General features: G+C 38.9%; 1 protein-coding gene across 8 annotated transcripts in view; it reads right to left on the minus strand.

Annotated features, from left to right (window-relative positions):
• Window positions 1-17,117, minus strand: part of LOC122553753 (RNA-binding protein Nova-1) — a 276,793-nt gene that overhangs the window by 82,964 nt on the left and 176,712 nt on the right. For 3 of the 8 annotated variants that reach the window (XM_043698036.1, XM_043698042.1, XM_043698043.1), the window contains exon 4: window positions 16,301-16,372. In XM_043698036.1, the coding sequence (XP_043553971.1) occupies window positions 16,301-16,372 (72 nt within the window). Of the gene's footprint in view, window positions 1-11,736; window positions 11,907-14,769; window positions 14,836-15,369; window positions 15,439-16,300; window positions 16,373-17,117 lie in introns of those variants that run through there. The other 5 variants (XM_043698035.1, XM_043698038.1, XM_043698037.1 and 2 more) reach the window with 4 other exon arrangements.

A 17,117-nucleotide genomic window follows, 5' to 3' on the forward strand; every position in this document is an offset into this window, starting at 1 on the left:
CATCCAAGGAGCAGGAGAATTGATGTTTCGGTCATAAGCCCTTCTTCAGGAAAGAGGGAAGTGTGTCCAGCAGGCTAAGATAAAAGGTAGGGAGGAGGGACTTGGGGGAGGGGCGTTGGAAATGCGATAGGTGGAAGGAGGTCAAGGTGAGGGTGATAGGCCGGAGTGGGGTGGGGGCGGAGAGGTCCACCCCACTCCGGCTTCTTCCTGACCTCTCCGCCCCCACCCCACTCCGGCCTATCACCCTCACCTTGACCTCCTTCCACCTATCGCATTTCCAACGCCCCTCCCCCAAGTCCCTCCTCCCTACCTTTTATCTTAGCCTGCTGGACACACTTACCTCATTCCTGAAGAAGGGCTTATGCCCGAAACGTCGATTCTCCTGCTCCTTGGATGCTGCCTGACGTGCTCCCCTTTTCCAGCAACATATTTTCAGCTCTTATCCTCAGTGACCTACCTGTCCATGACAGTATCGTTGTAGTTTTTGGAGGTCAGTCACAGCAGCTTTAGGAATCACTACAGGAGTTTCTCAGGGTAGTGTCACAGAATCATGGAAACCCTACAGTGTGGAAGCAGGCCATTCAGCCCATCAAGTCCACACCAACCCTCCAAACAGCATCCCACACCGACCTAGCTCTCTATCTTTTCCTGTAATCCGAGATTTCCCATGGCTAATCCACGTCGCTAGCACATTCCTGGACACTATGGGCAATGTAGCAAGGCCAATCCACTTAACCTGCACACCTTTGGACTATGGGAGGAAACAACAGCAGCTGATGGAAACCCTAGTGGATACAGGCAATTGCCTGAGGCTGAAATTGAACTTGAGTCAGTGGCTCTGTGAGGCAGCAGTGCTAACCATGCCACCCACTGTATCTTAGTTCCAACTATCTTCAGCTGCTTCATCAATGTCCTTCCCTCCAGCTTGAGCTTAGAAATGGGGAAATTCAATGATGATTACACAATATTCAGCATTCACCATCTTGGATATTGGAGCAGTCTGTGTCCAAAGGCAACAAGGCCTGAATAGTATCCAGGGTTCGGCTAATAAATAGCAAATACCATTCACACTACACATGTTAGGCAGTGACGATCTCCAACATGACAGAGTCTAGCATCAGCTCTTGATATTCTATGGCATTTTGACCGTTCATTTCCCCAACGTGGAATTTTATGATGGCTAACTTACCTTCAGTCTCCCTAAGGCTTGTCAACAGTGAACAAATTCAGGAATGTTTTGGGACATTCTTACCTGGATTGTGCAGCTCCAACAACACTCAAGAAACACAATACCATCCAGGGCAGAACAGCTTACTTGACTGCATCCATCAACACCTCAACAGACTGCTGTGCACTCTGCTTCACAGAAACCTGGCTCAACACATCCATTCCCGACTGCGCACTTAAGGCTGATGGTTTTTCTATCCATTGTATGGACCGGAAAGCATCCTCAGGTAAGACAAAGGATGGAGGGGTTTGCTGTTTTATCAACAACTTGTGGTGCATGGACATTGCAACCCTGGGCAGCCATTTCTCCCCAAACCTTGAATTCCTCAGCATCAAATACCACCCCTTCTATCTACCATGGGAATTTACCGCTGCTATACTAACTGCTGTGTATATACCACCACAAGCAAAGGTTGAGGAAGTTCTGGATGTGCTGTCCTCCACCACTAACACTTTGGAGACGGAACAACCCAAGGCCCTGTTTATTGTAACTGGCGACTTTAATCAAGCCAATCTAAGGAAGGTGTTGCCCAAGTACCACCAGAACATTACCTGCCCTAGCATTTCAGACCACTGCTAGACCACTGCGAAAAATGCCTACCGCTCCATACCCTGTCCTCATTTTGGGAACTCCGACCACAATGCTGTATTTCTTCTCCCGGCTTACAAGCAAAAGGTCAAGCAGGAGACCTCCTCTTGGATACAGGTCCAGTGTTGTTCGGAGGAGGCAGAGGATCAGCTCCGGTGCTGTCTAGAATCGGCTGATTGGGCCGTGTTCAAACAGGCCGCAGGTACCTTGGATGAGTACGCTACCACCGTCACAGACTTTATCAGCAAGTGTGTGGAGGACTGCATACCAAGGAAGTCAAACCAGGTATTCCCCAACAGGAAACTTTGGATGAATCAGGACATACAGAACCTGCTAAAAACCAGGTGTGAGGCCTTCAGATCAGGAGACCCACTCAAATATAAGGAATCCAAGTATGACCTTCGCAGAGCCATTAAGACAGCCAAGGATCAATACCGATCCAAACTAGAGACCCAGACAGATACCCGGTTACTATGGCAAGGACAGAATTACATCACAAGTTCTAAAAAGAGACAGTGCAAGATAACAGACAATGACACTTCCCTCCTAGGTCATCTCAACACCTTCTATGCTCGCTTTTAGTGGAATTTCGGCGGAGAGGTAACACCTATTCTGACAAGTCCTGACGAATCTATCCCAACAGTCACTGCATCAGAGGTTAGGTCAGTTTTCCTTCTTGTGAATCCAAGGAAAGTGATGGGACCAGATAGAGTGACAGGCCGTGCAGTCAGGGTATGCACAAGTCAACTGGCAGAGGTCTTCTCAGACATCTTCGACCTCTCCCTGCAGCAGGTCACTGTCTCTGCCTGTTTCCAGAGGGCCAAAATCATCCCTGTGCCTAAGAAGGCTCATACAGCATGTCTCAATGACTACCACCCAGTGGCCAGAACTTCAGTGGTCATGAAGTGCTTTAAAAGGCTGGTCATGTCATTAAGGAGAAAGTGAGGTCTGCAGATGCTGGTCATGTCATTAATCAACTCCAGCCTCCCCACTACTCTTGACCCACTCCAATTTGCCTATTGGACCAACAGATCCATGTCAGATGACATATCACTTGCCCTTCACCCCTCCCTAGAACATCTTGACACCAAGAACAGCTATGTAAGAATCCCACTCATTGATTACAGTTCAGCTTTCAACTTTATTATCCCCTCGAGACTGATTACTAAAATTAGTGATCTTGGATTGAGTCCCACTCTCTGCAACTGGATCCTCAGTTTCCTGACCCACAGGCCACAATTAGTGATGATTAGGGACAATATTTCATCCTCACTGACACTCAACACTGGAGCCCCCAGGGTTGCGTACTTAGCCCACTACTGTACTCACTGTATACGCATGACAGCGTCACCAAATACCAGACTAATGCCACTTACAAGATCGTGGATGAAACCACCATAGTCGGTTGAATTTCAGATGCGATGAAACCGACTACAGCCGGGAGGTGGAAGACCTGGAAAAATGGTGCACTGAGAACTGTGGATGGTCTTACACACTAAGGATTGCACTGGTTAAAATGGTTGCTCACCACCACCCTCTGCAGGGAAGTTAGGGGTAGGCAATAAATGCTAGCCTAGCCGGTGACGCCCCAAGAATCAATCAAAAATGACTTGATGCAAGTTAGTTTCTGGGCAATAGAGTTTGGATGAGTCAAGTTAATAAAGGGCAGAAGATAGAAGGCTGGCAAGGGGAAAGATGAAATTGTCAAATCTAGAGGTAATCAGGTCATGGAAAGGTTTTAGTAATCGAAGACCTGAGTTGGGTGCACTTTGGTACTGTTACAGAGGTGTAAGTAAATGGTAAGAACATAGTAACAATTGACAACTGGTAAACTGATAACAGTGCAACAGGCCAAGAAAGAGATGGCAGAGGTGGTACTACAGATGCTGGAGATTAGAGTCAAGATTAGAGTGGTGCTGGAAAAGCACAGCAGGTCAGGCAGCATCTGAGGAGCAGGAAAATCGATGTTTCGGGCAAAAGCTCTTCATCAGGAATCTTTCCTGATGAAGGGCTTTTTCCCAAAACGTCGATTTTCCTTTCTCGGATGCTGCCTGACCTGCTGTGCTTTTCCAGCACCACTCTAATCTTTACAAGAAAGAGATGGGCTTGTGAAGTTCACAGTAAGCTTGAAGAGCAACACCTTAACTTCTGAACAGGCATTTTACAGTGTTCCTTATGCAACATTGAGTTTAACAATTACAGACTGTAAAACCTGTTCCCTTAGTTTATTTCATTTCTTTGTATGCATAAAGTGTGAAACCGGGTGTTGGGTGAGTGAAGGAATCCTAATGGTTAATCTCTTTCTGAAATCTCATTTTTGTTCACATTTAGCAATTATTTAAAAATTACATTTAAAAAAAAAAGTAAGTTATTGCATGAAAGAAATGAGTTAACTTTCTTCTGGGCTTAAACAAGGATATACAAGCATTTTAAGAGCAGCTCTAATTACTTATTAAACCAGATTAAGCAGATTTCTCTGCTTTCGCAGAACTGATTTGTTATTTTTCAAAGATTACATATGCAAGGGTTTCTCAGTACTGCTTGAGTACACAGAATGTAAATCAAGCACTTTGGTGAGGAGGGGAACTAGAAATTAATTTTATAAAAATGGAATTAATAGAATGAAGTTGGCAGGATAGATGATGTGTCATGGCTGCAGTATGGGGGAGCTCCTGGTGCCATAGCAACCATATCTATGGCAAGTAGCTGCAGCATAAAGGATACTCCTCTGTTCTGAGGAAAGGTCATTGGACTTGAAACACTAACTCTGATTTCTATCCACAGATGCTGCCAGATCTGCTTAGCTTTTCTAGCAATTTCTATTTTTGTTTCTGATTTCCAACATCCCCAGTTCTTTCAGTTTTTATAAGGATGTTAGACTCCAATTATGAACTGAGGATGAGCAGCAGATGTTGCAACACATTGGAGAGGGGAAAAGTTACCTGTTGACATTTTTCATCAACCTTATTCAGATCATGCTATGACACACTTAATACTGGATCTCCATGGCTCAGAGCTAGAGATAAGAGTACTCTACCCCGAGAGCCCTCGTGTGAATTCAGATCTGTCAATGGTGAAATTTGAACTCATGCTGTTAGAACATTAGCCTGGGGCTCTATATTCCTAAGCTAGTGGCTTTCTATCTATGCACTGCCTCCCTGAAAAGTTTCACATATACTTTGTTCCAGAAGATAGTCGCATCTCTTAGGTTAAGGTCATCTAATTTGGACAGGCGGTGTGACTGCAAATAACGCAAGTAACGGAATTGAGAAGGTGGGAGTGGAGGAGTCTTAGCCCCTGCAATTGTCTAATATAACATGTTCTTGAAGATTATATGGCTGACATAGAGGGTTACAGTGTGGATGAACTGACTAGCTGTGATTAACTGTATACTACGCCATTCAAGTGGAATGTCAGGGTAGTGGGGCATATCGTAGTCTGGGAATAGACTCTTTCTCTGCATAAGAGCTAATATCCTGATGGCTGCTTTGCTTGCCCAGTATCAGGATCTGGACTATCTGCTTAAGTACCATTGACATAGGTGAAGCTATTAAAAAAAAAGTTTTCCTTAGGCAGTATAATGAGCTAAGCACTAAGTTAAATATAGTAACTTCAAAACCTGAGCCATGTCCAAATTAGCAAAGATGACTAGAGAGACTAATATGTGGCTCCAGGATTAATATGGGAGAAGTAGGTTCTAATTTGTAAGCCACTGGCACCAGCACTGGGGAAAGTTGGGCTAAATTATTTGGGGTTGACTTCACCTGAACTGTACTGGGGCTGGGGTTACAATTAAGGTAATGCTAATTATAACTGAACACTGATTGCAAACTTTTGATTGATCCAGCAAATAGAGTCCGAGTTCACAAAAATAGTTAAAATATTAATTAAAGGCTCTATATCTGAATGCCTGCAGTAGTTGCAATGAAACAGATGAATTGTCAGCTAGATATGGGAGAACTAGTGGATGAGGTACTATTAGATTTTCACAAGGCTTTTGATAGTCTTAATTGAAGGGTTAACAAACAAAATTAGAGCACATAGGATTTGGAAAATATATGGGATAAATAGGAACTGATTAATGGGCAGAAAGAGGAACTAGAATATATCTGGGTCATTTTTTCTGGTTGGTAAACTGTAACATGTGGAACCAAAATAAATATTGCTTGGATCCTAACTATTCACAATCTTTTCACATTATTTGGATGTGATGACTAAATGTAACATTTCCAAGTTTGCAGATGACATAAAGCTAGATGGGAATCAGACTGGGAGTTGGGAGGATGACGGGGAGACTCCAGCAGAGTTTGAACAGGCTAATTGTGTTAGCAAAAAAAACATGGCAAATAAATTGGAATGAAAACGGACATATATCGTAAGAGGTAAAAAGCTGAGAAGTGTTGAATTTTGAAGGGATTTCTGTGTCCTTGTTCATGAGTCCCTGTAAGTTACCATGCAGTTTTAGGAAGGCAAATAAGAATGCTGGGTTTTATTACAAAATAATTTGAGCACAAGATCAAATATGTTTTAATATATTTATCTAAAGTCTTGGTGAAGGTATACTTAAAAGTATCCTGTGCAATTTTGGACTCTGTACCTAAGGAAAGATATATGCCATACAGGGAGTGCAAAAAAGGTTCGCAAAACTAATTCCTGAGAGGAAAGGACTGATGAAGAAAAATTAAATGCACTGCACTGACATTCTCTTTAATTTAGAAGAATGAGAGATGAGTTTATTCAAACATATAAGGGTATGCATGTGCACTGAGTTCGACAGGGTCAAACAGGAGACACAGTCTCTGAATAAGGGCCTGGCCATTCAGGACTGAAATGATGAGGGTACTTTTTCACATAGAAGGTGAGTGGTCATTCTTTGGGAATCTGAGACTCAAGGTTTGTGCAGGTTCCATCATTGAGTATTTTCAAGACTGAGATTGACAGTTTTCTATATATTGAAAACATCATGGAATAGAAAGATTGTGTTGGAGAATGGTTTTGAGGTAGAAGATAACCATGATTACATTAAACAGTGGAACAGACACAATGTGCTAAATGCCCTTATTTCTTATGTTTCAGTTTTTCTCTTTTGATTTCATATAGCATCTTTCAGACCATACCTGCTCCAAGCAAATCTTTTGTTTCTTCCCTCACCGCATTCCTTTAGCCCCTACAGTACAAACTCTTCTGTCGTTCAATCTCTCCTGTCTTCCACTCTTTCTCTGCTTATCTTATGTGCTTATCCAACCCAAGTCTTGTTCTGTTTATGCACCCTCATCCTATTCCTGCTTTTAACCCCTCGGCAGCTTCTGTCAAGCACTTTTGTGCTGTGGGTTCTATAGCATAGTCAGTCAGCTCATCAAGTCTCTGCCAGTTCATTTCAAGAGAAATCCAGCTAGTCCTACCAGTTCCACGTACTACCACTTCCCAAAAGGTGTTCTTTCACTTTTTTCTCCTCCAAAATGAAATTGGATTAATACTTGAATAACAATTTAATCCATATTCCCCACAATCTTGGGGAGGGAATGAATTCCATACTTAAATCACTTTGAGCATAAGTTTTTCTTCTTGTCATCTATGGCTGCTTTGCTAATGAATGTACAGAGTTAAATCTGGGTCATCTGACCTGGATCAATCCTTCAGCCATTGGAAACAGTTTCTAATTATTCTTTTTTGAACCCTTTGTAATTTTGTAAATCTCCATCAAATCCATGCCTACATCGAGTACTTAAACAACGTCTGCTTCTCTGTAATCCCTCATCCTTGGAGATGACCTTGTAAATTTCTTCTGAAACCTCTACAAGGTCTTCACATCCTTCTGGTGCCCAGAGTTAGAAATTATAGTCATAGTGGGATTGTGCCATTTTGTATAGGCTCAGCAAAACTCCTTTGCTTTGCACCCTATTTCTCAGTTTATCAATTGAAGGCACAGGTTTCAGTATGATGCAATTTACAATCATGATTTTGGCAGATAATTGCACGCAACTTGTTATTTATATTGTATATACAGCCCAAATTTTCTAAACCTGGCCCTGTGTCAAAATATATTTTTTAAGAGGGCTTTGATATTTTCTCAAGGACCACTTAATGATTTTCAGGAAGAACCTAGTCATTTTTCCTAACATACTTATTAAAGGATGTGGTGATGTAGTAACAATATTTACTGCATTTGTATTCAAAAGTGCTGTTTTGACTCAGACAGAAGTAGAATTAAGAGAGTTCAACTTTGAACCATGCAATGTCCTCTCACATGCCCTTCTCTCCTTTCAGCTTCCCCTTCTCTCCCCTTGCAGCCTCCTCTTTTCCACACCTCCATGTATGACAGCCTCCTTTGCTCCTCTATGTCAAACCATGCAACAGGCAGCATCCTCTAAACCCAACTAACAGAAATTCCTGGACTTGGTTCCCTGAAACTCTAAGGTCAGGTTCCTTGTCAAAGCCTAGGCCAGTCAATGCCCCAACCCATGTCCATGACTGACACAGCTCCCAGAGGCAATGCCTTGGCCTGCCTATCAGGGTCCTGCGTCAACACCAATCTCAAAGACTTATCCTCTGCAGCCACTTACCTTCCCAGATGCTCCTCCAATCACAGGTTGTCCCTCTCCTAAATTTTCTTCAAATGTGGGAGGGAACCAGCATGAGAGAGATAGAATTTTGAAGAGAGGGCGAATCCTCAGATTTTGTCTCTTTCAGGTACGTTGATGAGATCTGATTAGTAACAGGGACTCCTCCCAAACACAGGCTCCAATGATTACCACCGTATGTATTGACCTCTCTTACCCTAGCCCATCCTCCTTTGCTCATATTTCCCAGTTCTGATGGAAGTTCATCAACCTGAATTGTTAAGTTTGATTCTCTGTCCACCAGTATTGCCTGACTTGCTCAGTATGCGCAGAGTGTTCTGTTTATAATTCTTAATCCTAGTCAACAAATACTCTGCATCAATGCTCATTTCTCAAAAATAAACAGGCCATAGAGGTGAAGCTAATGCTTTCTTCTGACTTGCTATTGAAATTTCTTAACTTTCCCATAGAAAACTGTAATTAATACATGACGATTAATAATATGACAGAGATTGAAATTTCTTCTGTAAATTCTGACAGAGATTGAGATTAGCTTCTGTAAATTCAAAAAAATGTATTACCAGGGATAGTCACTCAATGAACACAATTTGCATGAGGCTGTCTGTGTACTTTTTAATAGATGTTTATTAGACAAAAGTGAAAACAACAAAGTGACATATGTAAAAAAAAGTTTTAAATTTTTGTTAATTTACAAAGATCTTAAATAGCAAAAAGAAAAATTCAAACACTTCTACGAACAATATCCTTTCCACAGACACAATCCAATAAAGTATCACTACGAGATTAATTTCTGACTTAAACAATGAGGACTGCAAGCATTTCCTTTTGGAATTTCTGCACTAGATATGATTCTCTGTCATTATCTCTTCCTGAGACATACAGACAAATGGAATCTAAATCACTAAGTTTTCCTAACTGAACTTTCAGAAAGTCCCTATCCCTGTCTACTTAACACAAAAGTATTAAGACCTTTCTCCAGCTCTGAAATCTTGGACTACCACAAACTCAACTGCCCTTTTGCTGTTATGAAATCTCATCTCAACTGAAACTTGACTGTGGCCCCTGAACTGTCGTTCTTCAGCTTTGTCACATTGAATCACTCTCTAGGTGGTTAGACAATGTAGAAATGAAAGTTCCTTTTCCCTTTTACACATTGCTGATTTTTGAAGAAGGCAAAACGTGGCGGCCTATTGAGATTTGGGCTCTAATTCATGCCTCCTGGGTAAGAGCTATTGGGTTCCTAAAACAACTGAACAATGTACAGAATCCAAGGCATAGTAGAATTTGGATTTAAGGAGAAGGGAATTGTGGGAAAGCGTTCACATGGTTAACAAAGTACTTTCTAAAATATGGATTAAGAGCTGTTTATTTGATTTTAGTTTGAATATAAAAAAGAATATAACAAATCTATTCTACTCAAGATTTCAATTTCATATTTAATGTGACAATGCTGACTGACTTATATTGTAGGTCATCACTAATCACTGCTATGATAGAAGTTTTTAATATATTGGTATGATTTAAATCTTGTTACAAAAGGACATATTTTGTTGAAGCATTGCATTTTGCATTCATCAGGACAATTCAAATTGACAATTCAAGGAAAAGATGAACATTTATAATGCATGAGAAGTAAGTGCTGAATGGTTGACAAGTAGTCTCTGACTGATGGAGGTATTGTCACAGAGAATCCACCAATTATTGATAAATGACAGTTAACTTCCAAGTATTGTTTAAATTTTAAATTTAACAATTGACAAGTTTTGTACTAACGAATTATAATTATTATTATTTGGAAAACTTGGGTTCAAAGCTAGAAGAAATATTTTAGTTTTGACTTTAATGAAGGTGACTTGTTCTTATGGTAAAAATCAGAAGGTCATTTTGAACAGTGGGTTAAAACATGATTTTTAAAAAAATCATGTGACTTAAGCTAAACACATAGATAAAGTACTTGGAGAGTTAATTGATTAAATGTTGACAAAGCTGAAGAAAGACAGTCCAAGGGCCACAATCAGGTTTCAGCTGAGATGAGGTTTCATAACAGTAAAAGGGCAATTTAGTTTGTGTTAGTCCAAGATTTCAGAGCTCGGAAAAGGTCTTAATACTTTTGTAGTTAAAGTGGACAAGGACTTTCTGAATGTTCAATTAGGGAAAATCAGTGATTTACATTCCATTGTCTATATATCTCAGGGAGGGACAATGACAGAGAATCATACCTGGTGCAGAAAATCCAAAAGGAAATGCTTGTAGTCCTCATCATTTAAGTCAGAAATTAAAGTGTTAATCTAGAAGTGATACTTTATTGGGATTGTGTATGTATAAAGGATATTAATGGCAAAAAGCATTCAAATGTTTTTTTGCTGTTTATGATCTTTTCAAATTGACAAAAAAATAATTTTTTCTTCACGTATGTCACTTTGTTGTTTTCTCTTTTGTCCAATAAATGTACATTGGAAAGTACACAGGAAGCCTCAATGAGTGTTCAATGAGTGATCACCACAGTAACTAAACTGCAAAATAAAACCATATGATCAAGCTAGATTTATCACTAGGATCTGACTTGTCTGGTATTATCATCAGCTGGGTTTGTAAAACTGTGCAATATCAAACATGACGTGATGCAAAATGCGAATTGAAGCAAAACCAATTAATAAGAGAATTAGATTAGAAAACATAATAATTACTGTGTTTTTGGATTTTCTGCAAAAGTGTTCATAATTGAAATGGACTCCACATTAATGATGGAGGGATATTAATATTGAAAAATCCAGCTGCAGGAAATAAATGTTCAAGGATCTTAGTCATTTTATCGTTGAAGCTACAGTATTTTTAACACTGCGATTTTAAACCCAATCTTGGAACAATAAATCAGGCTGCTGCCAAGTTACTTAGCCAATTAATTTTATGTGGCTAACTGCATGAAACTAGCTAAGTACAGGAAAATCAAGGCAGTTCTTGATTTTTTTTAATGGGGGCTGGAGCTATGATACATTTATCTTCCAACTTATTTTGGCAATGGTAATGATACAGCTGCATAAAAATCACAGAAAAAAATGAAATGGTCAACAGTGGAAGTCACTTACACCATAATTTCCCCTTTCTTTTGTCCATTCAAGGGCTGCTATGACATACATGCACTATTATAAAGAGTACAAGTTCCTTTGGACATTTTAAGCTTTCATTAGATAAGTCCCACTTAAAAGGAAGGATCAATATAGTTCAAACTATTCTTTTAAACAAATTCAGCATTGAAACTTTACACAATTGCACAGCATTTATTTAGACATCAATTCCATTAGGAGTTAATAACTTTGTCAACAAAACAAGAAGGTTTGGAAGAAATGCAACTGTCTAGGTGTGCGTCCATTGTCCAGTGAACTAAAACTGATCAGCATTTGATTGTGTCTAAGTCACTCCAAGAAACAGACGTCCAATAATGCAGACTTGCATGCTGTCAAGCCTTTTTTTAAATTCAAGACCAAAAATTGTTTTCTCTCTGCAATGACCTTAAAGTAATAATGGAAAAAACAAAAATCAATTTATTTCCTAGGAAACAAGCAAGCCCTATTTTGAGTCTTATTAACTCTAAGATTGTGCACATTATGCTTCCAGTCTCAGTCTTTCTTCAGATAAACCTAATCTTGGTCAGCACACAATAGTGATAAATTGCTCATGTCGGCTAATCTCACAACGCTACTTACCTATAAAGTATGTCGACAGGTCAGAGATTACCTCTCTCCAACCTTTTCCAATTTACTGCTGCACTGCAAATGGATTATCAACACACTGATGTGAATGTTAATCACTGTTACTCTTACAAACAAATGTCAGGCATATTATTTATCGCAGAATAATGAACTTAAAGCAGACACAGTCTGCTTACACCACTAAGGTGTCACAATGACGACAGCAATTCAGCTTTAAAGGCTGGGATGTTCATGATGGTGATCAACGTTTCAGGGAAAAAAAGTCTGTAATGGTCCTATGTCCAATCCATTATAAATTATGGAAAGAATTTCCATTATTAGAAGTTTATCGAGCTTGATTGTCATTCTTCCAAATAAACCACCACTCTGGTTAAAGATGCTTTAATGTAAACTCTCTTGAGTTATATTTTGCACTGTAATACACAAATCTACATTCTACATTCAAAAGTCACATTGAAATCTACAGTGGCTAGTGCCATCTCAAGATTATCTTCACTCCACAAGAGACCTTTGTTTCAAAAGTAAATTGTTTTATGAAATGATAGAAATAATGCAAACAAATGCATGATCAACCCATATAATATTTTTCTCATTTCACTCTGAAAAATGGCTAGAATTATAACGTTTTCCCTCTTTTCACAGCAATGCTGACACTAAAGGAGAGCTATGTCACATGCACAAGTCCCAGTCTAGTATTTACCAAAAATATTATCATTCATAACAATCTTATTGATGGGTTTCGTCATGCTGTTTGATTAGCTGAACCTGACCCTGTCTTATCTGATATCCACACACATGTTGATTGCAAAGGTCGACATCATGCATCTGAGTCATGTGTGTTTTTCTCTCTCTAATCAAGACTGTGGTGTTGGAAAAGAACAGCAGGTCAGGCAGCATCTGAGAAGCAGGGGAATCGATGATTCGGGCATAAGCCTTTCATCAGGAATGATAAAAAACTTATGCCCAAAACATCAATTCTCCTGCTGCTCGGATGCTGCCTGACCTGCTGTGCTTTTCCAGCACCACACTCTCGACTCTGATCTCCAGCTTCTGCCGTCCTCACTTTCCTCCTATCTTTTGTCTCCCTATCACTGGATGAAACCATTTATTTCGAGAGGAATCAGTACTGAATCTGGACTTCATTTATTTGGCTCAACTATCCACTGTACAATTTTGGTGAACCATTGGAGGTGTCCCAAAGAAATGTATTGGATTCTTACATTATAATCCAAATGTAGGAGAGTCAGGACTGCTCATTGGTCACTGCATTGACTGAAGTGATTGTGGCCTAAAAATAATGAAAAGTCTACCTTTTGGGAAAGAAGACAAATTGAATGGGAACATTCTGCATTCATTATAATTAGCAGTTTCCAGATACTATGTTAAAGCTTCTTCTACAGAATTCATGACCTGCCTTTTCCCTTACCTTATCTTCACTTTTAGAAACTGAATAAAGCACTTAATCATTCAGAGCAGCTAGTGATAAACAATTCCACATAGATCTATACAAACTCAAGAAGAATACACTAGATAAGCAGTGTTGCTGTTAAAAAACACTTGACAAAGCACCTTGTAAAATGCAGAACATAGGTGCTTTATGTTTACGGAGTGGCATGCATTAATTTCACTGATGATGGGACATAATAACTCGAAGAGGTAAATTAAATGCCTCTCAAAATGACATCAGGGAGCCCACTTCTCATAGTACCAAGATCAGAGAAGGGAAAACACAAGTGCCTTCCCATTAGCTCCTTAATGAAGATAAACAGTCCATAGGTAAAAAGAGTAAAAAGAGCTGCATGCTACTAAAATCCCTTGTTTATTTTCAATACCATCATCTCCCAAAGCCCGTGATTATAATGCATTTTGACATATGATCTAGGCAAACACAATTGCTGTTAATTTTTTAAAAGCATTTTAAGAATCATTAATATTATTAGTTTCTAGATACTTTTTAATATCTTGTTGTCTAGCGAACACCAGCAAATTTAAGTTTTTCAGCACTGGAAGCTGATTTGTACTATCATACATCTGCTAATTTATATAGGGAACATAAGTTCTTCACAAAATATAAAATGAATGTGCACTTTGAACAGTAGGATGAAGTTTCCTCAACTTTTACTCTTATTCCTCTATTGCTTATTTTATGTACAATATAACATTTTAACTCAAGCCACAGATATCAAATGGTATTGTTATCAGATGCTACGGAGTGAGCTCTCTCAATCCAGCACAGCTATTGCTCAACCATGTGTTATTTTAGAGAACAATCCTTGACCTTGTTAGCATTTGAAACTAAGGATGAAACTTAGCAATATTGTGTTACAGTTGTACAAAACAAAGTGTGTTTTACTCTTGTGATAAGCAGAAGGATTAATTTATATTATATTGTAGCAACATGGTTTTCAGTTCCATTCATTCAAGAACATAAATTGTAGCACAGAGAATGATGTACTTGGACAATTGCCATGTTAGAGAAATGTCATTGGCATATTTTGTATGGCACAGTAAATTAAGTCTAATAAAGAGTAAACATTTTTCAAGAATTTTCTTTGATTTTTTTGGATAATGGATATTTACAACCAAGTTATGGTCATTTCTGTGAAAAGCTTTCACATTCAGAAATTAAGTCATCTGACAAGCAAAATGTTGCCGCAGTGTCCTGTAGATAGATCATTCATATGTCCTTGGATAGTTTTTTCCATGAGCACTCTTGTTGCAAATGGTTCTGTAATAATAGGATTAATGTTGCTTTTGTGAGGAGAGCAAAACCAAAGACCATTTATATCTTGTGCCATTAAGGTAATGCATTAAATTGGTCTTTATGGCAATAATCTGCAGTTATATGGTGTCTTTAACACATTAAAACATTCAATAAGGGCTTCACAGGAGCACTATTGATCAAAAATTGAGAGTGGATACACAAGGTGATACTAAGATGGATGACTAAATATTTGGACAAAACAGTATGCTTTTAAGGAATGTCTCAGAGGAGAGAAAGAGGTAGAGAAATGTAGGGAGGAAACTCTTAAATATTACTGCCTTGGAAGCCAAAGGCACAGCGGTGCAATATTAAAATGAAGATGGAGAATTGAAGGAATGCAGAGATCTCAAGGGTTGCAGCGATGCAGAATATCGAAATAGAGAGGGGTGAGCCCTTGGAGAACATCAATAACAACCCAATGACAGAAAAAAAATCAATCTGAGCAGAAATAATGCAAAACTCTCTGTTTTTCTCTGTTCAAGATCTCTTTTTGTTTACCTCAACAAGACATCCCCCTCCTGTACATCGGTGAATTTCCATTTCTTGTGCTCCAATACATCCAATGATCTATGAAACCAAGACTTTGAATTAAGGTTCAAATTATGATGATTGAAGGCATTTTCCCATTGCCAAGTGAAATCTGTCAAGTGGACTGGTCAGCCAATGTCATTTCACTTTTTACTCAACAGCTTTTAGTGAGAGACCTCCTGCTGTTTTCAAACTGATCCAATCCAAGGTTGCAAAAGTACTCACTGTAATCATTACTATAAAAGCTTATCAGCTCTATAAATTATGAGACTGCACTGTTTCCCAGTTTTAAGTATTTCATTTATTTATGGGAGAGAGAGAGAGAGAGAGAGAGAGACAGCAAAATAGACATGCACAAATTACGCTATCCATTAAACATATTTCTGGTCTTACCTCACTCCAAAACCAAACATTTGGTGAATTCATCATTAACATATTGTGAACTGTGCCATTGAGAAAATGTTTTGCTGGGGTGCAAGAGTTACATCACGATGCACAATAATAATAATTACTAATCTAGTAGATGATTAACATTGTCATCTTCATTGTTACATTCAGCTGAGTATGCAGATAGGTTATTTCTGGCAAAAGCAAAATCGTTAGTGGAGAGAATGCTGGAAACAAAAGGGCACAAGGCAAATATACATTTTCTATTCTTACCAGAAACAGTTAATCAGTTAAAAGCAAAATGAAAGTCCAGAATATTGTAGGATGTTCTATAACAAGCAGCATCATTTGTTTTTGCTGCGGAATTAGCACGCTTGTCTAATCTAAAGCTAGTTATTAACAAGTGTACCTGTTACAAAATATTCAAGTCCAGGAAAGGCCTCCTTCCCAACGTGGCTGCACAATGTTCTCTATACCTGTGAAAGTATGGTGTAGATGGTAGATGATACTGTACCTGATTGGCTCTGGTGGTGGTCATGGGGTCAGATGGAGTGGACTTGGTGGTAGTTGGGGAAGATGGCAATGTCTGGGAATAAAGCAATTCAGGAGGAAATCACCAACCTTAAGCCTTATACTGAGCAAACCCATGCAATAAATTCCAAACAGTCCAAGGTAGCTTACTTTGGCTAATATTTTAGGTATTATTTCCATAATTATTTATCCACAGCCACCTCATGCCAATGAAGGATGGATGAGATTTACGATGAAGAGCTGGTGTCTAGAGAAATACTGTGTTTCTCGCCAATATATTTTAAATTATGAAGCCATTATGATGATTCAATAGTTTTGATAGGTCATACATTTTCAATTATTGCTACCCACTGTAGCAAATGTAGAACATAACAAATGCACAACTTTTTGAACATTAGCAAACATCATGAATAACTTTGACTAATTTCTGTACATTTGAATAACATTTCTCGGCACACATTTCTAACTTTCTGAATCTACCTCTTTGAACTGGAATCATAATTGCAGTAAATTGCCTTATCAATGTATATGTTAAGTAAATGTCATATATACCAGGCTGAAAGTTCAAGGAGATGTAGACTCACGTTAATTAGGACTACAGTAAGAGGACTCATGGTATTGAGTCTAACACTGGTTCAATATAAATTAATCCATAAACATGATTTCATAAGAAAACAGGATTTACATTAAATTTAAATACAGTAATGCTTCATGTGAGCAGATTGTACTGTAAAATCAGTACGCTATGCCAAATGAAGATATTCAAATCCTCAAACTAGTCTTTAAAAGTTAGTTGAAGT

The sequence above is a fragment of the Chiloscyllium plagiosum genome, chromosome 10 (assembly GCF_004010195.1).
Source record: "Chiloscyllium plagiosum isolate BGI_BamShark_2017 chromosome 10, ASM401019v2, whole genome shotgun sequence".
NCBI lineage: Eukaryota > Metazoa > Chordata > Chondrichthyes > Orectolobiformes > Hemiscylliidae > Chiloscyllium > Chiloscyllium plagiosum.